At 34.6% G+C, this 9,925-nt stretch overlaps 1 protein-coding gene across 1 annotated transcript; it reads left to right on the top strand.

Moving 5' to 3' along the window:
• The first annotated feature begins 624 nt into the window (after positions 1-624).
• On the top strand, positions 625-9,379 carry LOC139497722 (location of vulva defective 1-like). Its single transcript, XM_071285957.1, has 3 exons — positions 625-670; positions 7,408-7,872; positions 8,450-9,379. The coding sequence occupies exons 1-3, from the start codon at positions 625-627 to the stop codon at positions 9,265-9,267; spliced, it is 1,329 nt and encodes a 442-aa protein (XP_071142058.1). The 3' UTR covers positions 9,268-9,379.
• Positions 9,380-9,925: the final 546 nt, after the last annotated feature.

The raw sequence follows: 9,925 nt of genomic DNA, 5'->3' as shown, positions 1-9,925 counted from the left end.
GAACACTTAAATTACCATTTATTTATTAAAAATAAGATATTTCTAAGTTTAATTCTAATATGACGTGCTTCTTTCGCTTTGTAAACAACACCGTGTGAAAATTCTCGATATACCTATACTCAGCGCAGACTCAGAAATATACATAATAATGGATGTTACAATATACCTCCCACGTAAATCCACATGTATTTGAACCTATTTGTAAACGCTTTGCCAATTTTATTGTATTAGAAATTGTACATGTTGTAATAAAACAAAAGACAAAAGAACTTTTATTCTTAATCGAATGCATTATAAAAAGAATTAATATATTGCAACTAGTTGTGTTTATTTCCTAAATATAGTAACACAGCTATATTTTGTGCAATGTCAATTTCATCATGGAACACTTTCTCCACAAACAGAGGTTCATTAAGGGATGAAAATAAGCTTGATATTTATGTTACGATTTTAAAAGCTATTAATCATATACTAACTTAAGTTGCAGTATAAAAACAATATATTTTATTTTGTAACCATCGAAGTTCGTATAATATTGTAAAAAAATGGAATTCTGAGGTAGGTTTTGTTTTATTTTCTATTCTATTGCATGGTTCGCATTTTAACTGATTTCAGCGAGTCAACATGGCAGCTGCTCCTTCGTTACGAAATGTCAATTTTGGTTTTGACGGTAGCTTACGAGGAAACATGTAAATTAAAAATCGCAAATATTGGGTTTGACAATTAAACATATTTTTTCTAGCGGTTATAAACAAAATAATCAATGCAAGCTAAAGATTTCTGAGAATATTTGAGCTTTATCTAACAAGGAGTAAAAAAGAACAGCTACACACACGGCATACCCATCCTCGCTTCAGTATTCGAATGAACTTATTTGTCCTATTTGAATCGAAATAATTCATGGAAGCCATAGATTTGTTGTAAATTTACACATGGCCTGGACGTATATTACATGCGTAAATTAACAACAAATCTATGGCTTCCAGGAATTATTTCTTAAACAACAAATAGGACTAACGAAGACCCATAAAGCCAAGCAATATTGATAAAAAGATATGTCTATGGACAAGACATTCTGAATATTTTTGAATTATTTCCTCTATTAATAGATAGTTGAAAAAAATGTTAGTAGTGTTTTCATATCTACAAAAGAACAGGAACTTAGTAATGCAACCAGTTTACTAGGGAATGCATGTCTACGGATAAGACATTTTTTCCCTTTATTTGTATATCCAACTTTGATGGCATATATCTCCAGCTAGGGTTCTGAAATTTTGATAAATGAGGTAGTTTTTTATAATGTATATACTAGAAGAGAAAACAAAACACACAATAGCATAAATTTGATTTATTTTTCTCATTTATTACTACACTGAGCAAGCTAAATACAAAAGTACAAAATTTCATAACAATTAAACGCATAGTATTCAACTGTTTATCATAACTTTGTAACCACTGAAGATTTTTTGTTGCAACAACCAGTAAAAAAAGGTGAATAAATTGTCTATAACAGTGAACCAATAATGTAGTTCAAATTAAGTTCACTTATTAACTATCAATTGATAAAAACAGCGAAATTTTAAATGAAACAACATAACGTGAAATTTTGCCCGTTTTCAGCGTGTATTTTAGTGGGTTTTTTTCAAAACGGTAACACCTATACATGATATTTGATATTCATTGTGAAACCCTACATTCTCTTCTTCAGTTCAAAGATGTATTACTTATGTAAAGTTTATCTTCTTTTCTTTACAAGCCTATAACATAGACCCAATATGAAATGCACATCTGATCTTGGCTAGGCCGAGTTGGAAAATAATCCTTGATGTTATCACTTCAACGGTCCACATATAGGTTAATATATATGGAAGTGTTTAACGATCTTGACTGGCTTTTCTGCCCTCTCACGGTCGGCTCGGTGCCGGAAGGCGTTCGTTGATCTTTAACATATTTTATGCCGTGGGTCAGGAACAGGTAGTTGAGAACGCCATATATAGGCCGCCATCTTGGTTTTGGTGAGTTGGTTTTCTTTGTTTACTATTTTGTTGTTATTTCTTCACTAACGGCTGCTTTCAGGGCCAGTTTGGTCAGCTTGGCAGCCCACTAGCCTCGATGATGGAGTACTGGTAGATGAATCGTGGACGTAGTTCTAAAGATGACAGGAAGCGTTATCAGGACCAAAGCCGTGATGCAGTTACATGCAGGTCAATCACCCAACGCCTAGGATACAGCCCTCGGATGTTAATCGGCATAACACTCCCCATGATACAATGGTTTTGGAGTGCATGTTAACGCGGATACGCCAACTACTACGTCTATCTGTACGGCTTGGGTGGGTTTCTGTCATCTTAAGTAGTAAGTCGTTGATCATTTAACTGTAAACCCTCATCGAAGATAGCGGGTAAAGGAGAGCTGGCCCAGCACATCCGTTCAGCTGTAATGACTGAGACGTGACTGGATTGGATTGCATATAGGTTCTCTGTCTTGAGCTGGTTTATATACTACCATATGGAACGCTCCATTATACTTGAACTGTAGGGGTGTTTGAGTAACAGATGGTGCTCCGACTGTGGAGAAACTTATAAACACATAGAAACACAATTAATAGGAAAAGACAACTGGCATTTTACATCAAGATAAATGAACTGTGACCGATTTTCGTTACACTACCCGCGCCTCAAAAACATCTATCAAAATGGTCATTTATCATACCCAAACTCTACCATAATGCAGTCACTATTTCCATTGGACATATATACATCAAGACAAAGCCTTTTCCCGCTTTGCCACTTCATCCGACAATAATGCCAGGCTACCCTTTTGTCCATCTGGTCTTAACTGATGACATCACAAGGCACAACCCGTAGATACAAAGTCTACCTATATGTCCAAATTCCAGTCAGCCATATCAAACATATTGATCTTTCTTCTTATGGACAAACAATATTCACAGTATTTCTCTTTATTTCCGAATAAAACTGTTTAAAACTTCCTACTTCAAAATATCCCTGTTTCCAACAATAAACCTCTTTACTTTTAACGTCTGTAATTTTGAGCGTCATTGCCAAAGAATAAATTTAAAAGGTCCCTAACAAATTTTGCATCTGCAGCGGCCCCAAGGAGCCTACTCTTAACGAAATCTGCAGGAGGGGGTCTTTTACATGCACAGGGCGTGACATGTGCCTGTACATGGGGCCTCGGATTTAACGTCCCCATCCGACGGACTCGTAATTAACTCTATGTACACTATATACACTACAAAACTGTTTATATACAAATATGATATATCTTATCATGATCTACTCTACAATTTTCAATTTGCCTAGTTGTTTGTCTAAAGGGCAGAGTCTCATTGTCAATAAAATATTCACTTTGAACAAACATGTTTTCAGAAAAGTGCTCCTATGTCCCTAAACTAAACAGAATTTCTGGTTACTTCATTTTCATCCTAACTGAAATCAGCACATGTGTATCTCTAGAATCATTTACACTTTTCAACGTAGATAAATTAATATGATCAGTATTAAACAGTGAATGCCTAAATCTTTGTTTTTCAGTTGTATTCTAATTTTTCAATTTCACTTTTTAAAACTGCAATTTCCGAAAGAATGGAAATTCAACCAATGACGTGACATTATTTTCCTTTTGGTGTACGAACAATGAGATTGTCCATAGTCCTTTATATCTTAAAACGGCGAAATTGGCCTAAAACCATAACAAAACTATCTAGCAGCACGCGAAACAAAGCTCGCAACATATTTGGCCTTATTGCTATAGGAAGTTTACTGTTCCTGGTACTTTACAGTAGCGATGTAATGCATTCATTATCAAACTGTGCATAACATCTCCGCGTGATTATTCTGTATTCTTAAGGATAATTTTGCTCGCGTCTGGCGTAATAATTATAATCCTGGTACCTTTGATAACTATTTGCTTGTTCGTTTAATTTTTAGCATCAACATTTTATAGATCAGCTGTGAATTGAAAGAAATCTAGGAAAGCTACACGGAAAAGATTTTATTTGAACGACTGTTTGTGTAAATATGCAATACCGACTAAAGGTCTATGTCTGTAAATACACCTGCTTCCGGATTCAACGCGTTTAATGACGTTGTATATAAGTACAAACTATGCAGTCGTTTCTTTTTAGGCATATTGAGTAATATGGATTCTTTATGATTTATAAGAAGCTGTTGTATGATTGCCAAAGGGAAAACTCTATACCAGAGACTAAATTACGTCGACGTTAGGTGACAACACTTCCCTTAAAAATGAGTGAAACCTAGTACACTAAGCATGCTATTAAAAACAAAACATAATGTAAAACATTTCAATTGAGTAAACTTACGATCTGAATTATCTACAAAACAATAAACGGAAGACAAATAAAAGGGTTTTGAGATATCATTCGCACTCACTGATTCGTTGAATCTGATTGGACAGCGTATGACTCAACATTTTAAATATATATCTGCAAACGTCGTTAAAATTTAGATATGTTTTGATTATGCAAGCTCGTTTGTGATCAATCTATTGGGATTTAGTTAATATCATAATGATATTGAAAGTGTACATATTTTTTGGTTTCTGTGTTTATTCCGGAAATTCTGGTACGTATACACGTTTGTTATTATAGTTATTTTCTAGTAAGAATTTAATTAAGAATGTGTATGATGTTCTTTATATATCCTTTTTGATTGTGCTGCAAGTTAAGCAATTTAAGTCTAATCATATATAATACTTGCAGTGATACGAATGCTCTTTATGATCATCAAGCGTCAACACCCCATAACAACAACGCAACCGTTAGCGTCAAATAATCTCTTTTTTTAGCATTACTTAATTTCACACTGTGAGTCGTTTTAGTCTTGGTTTGTATATAATTGCAGAAACTTTTCACTGGTGTAAAATTCCATCCATCTCAAACATTATGCTAACAAAATGAAGTGTCTCTTTAATTCAGTGTTTTATACTAGGTTGTAGAATTGAAAAAATAGGTATTCCCTCTACACCTTCGTGCAACACCGATGTTGCTGAGTTTAGTCAATTTATACATTTATTCCTATTTTTAGTTGGGATAAAAAAAGGGGATGTTCTTGGTATTGGCTGAAAACAAAATAATGTTACACAATAATCTGGGCAAAAAATATTGTTTTAAAAAATTGATAAACTTTTTTTTATCAATTGCAAAAAAAAACAAAAAGTTTTTTTAAATTTTGGCCAGTGTCTTTTTTTAGGGTTAATATGAAAGTATGATAACTGTGTGAACTGGGTTGGGGTATTGTTTACACCCGGCTAATTAACAAATCAGATGGCAAGATTCTTGCTTCCAAATACTCGATGTTTTAATCTTCCGTTAACATTAAATGGAGATAAACAAAGCCCATACCGCATACTCAGCTATTGAAAAAGTCACCGATAATGGAAAACAATTCAAACGAGAACGACGTGATAATGTACCCGAGGTATTATACAGGCTAAGATACACACCTTTACATTGCACTGTATCTAAAAATCGAAAAACCATAGGCCTTATCTCTTTTTCTAACTGACTGGTTCCTTTAAATAGAGATCCATTAGTATAGGAAGCACACAAGATTAACGGAAAATGTCCTAAAATATGTCTCTATAAAATTATCAAATTTCAAACTTCTATTTCATAAATTTTTCTGCGGTTAGGTATCTAATACAGGTTTCAAATTATTGAGTGTGTTTAGCTGATGACCAATTGTTTCGAGGGTGTTCAGGAGATGAATATCCTGGCCTGATAAGAACTGACGGAAAACGTAATTTTTCCCAAGTCAGAATGAAACAGTATGTTCCGAAATCAGTAATGTGTAAACAGATCTTCAAAAGTGACCCGTAAGGACAGTCATACATGTCACTGAACTGTCAGCAATGTTTGACGATTTAAAATCTTATACTAAGCTGGGGTCACACATTCACGATTTTTACTGCCGTCCTTGACAGGACCATTCACGATTAAAATTTATTGAAAGTCTGATCAAGATCCTATGAATCGTGGATGGAAATTTAAATTTTAATTAAAATTTGTAAAAAAAAATAATTTAATCACGACAACAATCAGATATTGTTCAGGAAGCGTCGATATTCAACCGTTTCCAAGCGAATTTATCCCGATAATCCCGTTCTAAATCCGCTTCTAATCCGATTTGTATCTTTCGCCAGGTAAAATTCGACCGAGTCTGTCACGACTGCGTCCCGATTTTACCGAACGTAATCCGACAGAGATCAGATAATGACAAGACAGTGAACCGACGCTGACGGAAGTTATCCGTTTGAAAACTGTCGGCATACTCGGGATGATCAGGTACTGTCGGAACGTTATCCTATCACGGTCCGCTCTATCGCATTGCAAATGGCTTTGTCTGGTCTCAGTCGTATTGTATTCTGTAATTGTCGGGACTCTGACGTGGGTATCATTGACGAATTTAGAATTAATAACGGGACTGTTTCGGAACGGTTTAGGCAAAAACGGTTCGCAATCGACAAGATCTGGATGCAATCTGGACTCTTGAAATCGGCAGAAAAACAGCAATGAAAAATTTCTCCAGATAGTTCCCGCTCCACAGGACACCGTCCCGAATACACAGAACATTGTTAGGAATTCGATCCGATACAGCAGAATCTGTCACGACATAGGCACGATTGTAATCCGACTAGACAAAATCGGTTTGTTACGGGACGCACCTAACTGTCGGGGTGCTTTGTCGAACTATTCGGACCCTTCCCGACCAGTAGGAATCTGTTACGAACTAAAACGACTGCGTTCAGACAATAATAGGACATTCCAGATAAATGAGGATACTAATCCGACTTTTTCACTTTTCGTGTCGTATCGCTGTCTGATCCCAAACGGGAGCAAGAATCGGCAATGTGTGAACCCCGCATTATACTTCAATATAACCATCAAAATTATAGACTATTAATTGTAATGCAACATCTTTTGCAACATCATAGTTTATGTTGATTTTATAACGTCAAGCGCAAACGACGAATGCCAGATTTTAAATGTATGGTTAGACGTCGTTTTCTGTTAGTTTTATTAGAACTGAGATAACAATATTGTATTTTAAGCTCCGACGGCATCAATTGGTGATTTGATAGTCGCAAATACGCGTTTACTGGCTCCGCTAAAGTGTCGTAAGTAAACTTAATTTGCGACCACCAAATCTCCAATTGATGCCGCCGAAGCTTGAAATACAATACAGTTAGATTTTATTTATATATATGTAGATATACAGACAAAATGTACATCATATCTGGACTCAATTAGGTACATGTATCTTTGCGGGTTAAAGAAACTGGTAGTCTGTAAGATTACTGAAAAATCGAAAAATTACAAATTGTAGTAATATTTGTAATATTACTTTTTTCTTCTTCTAGCTGTCAATATTACTACGGAAAATAGAGAGAGCCCTAGGATATTCCTACATAATAAAGGAATTGATATTCGAGATTCAGACTCTATATATTTCAAGGTCAAATCATGTGAAGAGACGTTTATGGACTTAGTGGACGGTAGCTTTAGTTTTGGTACAGTAAAGGGTTATCCGTTATATCAAGTGCATTTTGGAAGAAGGTATATATATCTCATAGACAATCCATTGGAATCTGTTCCTGATATAGACAATTCATTATCGCCAACATATTATTGCGACCATTACATTCCCTTTTGGGTTTCTTGGATTGATGGAACCATCGAAGCGGGAGAAGGTACCTGCATTGGACATGACAAGTTCGACAGCATGCCACGGATCCTTAATACTTTTACTGATGTAACTGAAATTTCAATAATGTCCAATACAACTGCGGACTGGTTATTTGATATTCCGAAAAATACAACATCAGGTAAAGTTCTGCGCTGACGGTGCGTTCACTTTTAATTTTTATTTTTAAGAAATCTAATTTTTATAATGAATAATGAAAAAAAAGATTCTGTAATAATATTTTTTTTACCTATTTATATTTACTTTTTGATGAATTTAACTATATTATACATGTAAAGGAGTATGGTGTTTGATTCTTATTTTTTGGGCCATAAATGGGACTTGATTTGTAATATGTATCAGTCCTGCTAATATACTTTTCAAAAATGGCTTGTTTGTCTGTGTGAGAGCTTTCACGTGTTTATTATATCTTTGTTCTTATTTACTAATTATATAATAGAGGGACAAAAGATACCAAAGGAATAGTCAAACTGATAGATCGAAAATAAACTGACAACGTCATGGCTAAAAAAGAAAAAAAGACCAATAGTTAATTTCAATTGGTGTTTGGATGTGACGATACATACTGATCCACGCCTGGTATTTTTATTTATACATTGCGACTTGGATGGAGAGTTGTGTCATTGGAACTCATACCACATCTTCTTATTTCTAACACAGTAGTTCAGTTTTAAGCTTAAACTTTTATCCTTTTGTAGATTGTACACCTGATGAATCAACTGTTGGTTCCGGATCCGGTCCGACAAAAATAAGAACAACTGAAACAACAACACCAGAATTTGGTTCAACAACAATAAGCTCAACCATTAGAACAACACCAGAATTAGCTTCAACAATAAGCTCAACCAATACAACTACTGTAGAATTTGCTTCAACAACAATAAGCTCAACCGATACAACAACACCAGAATTTGCTACAACAACAAAAAGTTCAACCAATACAACAACACCAGAATTTGCTTCAACAACAATAAGCTCAACCGATACAACACCAGAATTTGGTTCAACAACAATAAATTCAACCTATACAACAACACCAGAATTTGAATCAACAACAAAAAGCTCAACTGATACAAGAACACCAGAATTTGCTACAACAACAAAAAGCTCAACAGGTACATCACCAGAATTTGCTTCAACAACAATAAGCTCAACCGATACAACACCAGAATTTGATCCGACAACAATAAGCACCATCAGCAGCACTGCAACAAAAGCATCCAGCAGAACAACATATCGCTCATCAACTAAATCTCCGTGTACATGTTCATGTAACAACTTCATCTTGACCGAGGATGAACTCATCAGAAAGATTGCACTGTTAAAATCAGAATTGTCTGTAGATAGGAAACAAACTAACAAGTACAAGAGATCACTTATATCAGCATCAGACGACAGGCCATCCTCCAAGTGCATTGGCACATTTGGTATCGTTGTTTTAGTGGTTATTTGCACCTTGATAGTTTTGATGGACCTTCAACACTGTTCTTGCTTTATGTTTCAGAAAAAGAAATAATACTTAACGACTATTGACATTTTTTTTTTAATTTGAAGCCTTTATAAGGTAATTCTCTTAATGTATTTCTCCTCATTTGTATCTACAATGTAAAACCAGATATTCAGGCAAACTAAAGACATTACATTTGGTGTATTTGTTCAATTGTGTTTTTCATTTGTGTAAATTTTATTTCACAATTATTTTGGTTAGTGAAGATATTGTTTTACCTTTACCTTGCAAAGGGTCATTGATGGTTTGTTGACTGGTTGGTTTCTTTTTCGTGTTCATTAATTTTTTTATTACTCTGACTTGTGTTTGGCTTTTGAAGAGGTAATGTCAGTTTTTGGGGGCCCAGTTTTTGTTGTCTGTTAGTATTCCGATACACAACACAGTTGTGCATCATATAAATCATGTAAATGGTGATACATAATTTAGAAACCTTTTTGGTAATTGAAATATTGTTGTTATGTTATTCTATTATTGTACCCTTTATTTCATTTATCTGTAAGAAACCATAAATGATTGTTACTTTTAACTGTCCAATATTTATAGAAATAACCCAACAAATATAAGTTTTTAACAACCTTGTTTGGCTATACATAACCCTCCTGAGCATTGCTGAGTCCTCTTTCTTTAAAATATTGGAAAACTGAAGCTAGCACAATTGATTCTTACA

Source organism: Mytilus edulis, chromosome 12 (assembly GCF_963676685.1).
Source record: "Mytilus edulis chromosome 12, xbMytEdul2.2, whole genome shotgun sequence".
NCBI lineage: Eukaryota > Metazoa > Mollusca > Bivalvia > Mytilida > Mytilidae > Mytilus > Mytilus edulis.
Note: the sequence above shows the minus strand (reverse complement) of the source record. Positions and strands in the feature narration are given on the sequence as shown.

Excerpts from the sequence above, each read along its gene's own strand:
- LOC139497722 (XM_071285957.1), top strand. The coding sequence starts at position 625 with ATGGCAGCTGCTCCTTCGTTACGAAATGTCAATTTTGGTTTTGACG. Across the intron at positions 671-7,407 it reads TGTCAATTTTGGTTTTGACG|CTGTCAATATTACTACGGAA; the intron begins GTAGCTTACGAG and ends TTCTTCTTCTAG. Across the intron at positions 7,873-8,449 it reads TCCGAAAAATACAACATCAG|ATTGTACACCTGATGAATCA; the intron begins GTAAAGTTCTGC and ends ATCCTTTTGTAG.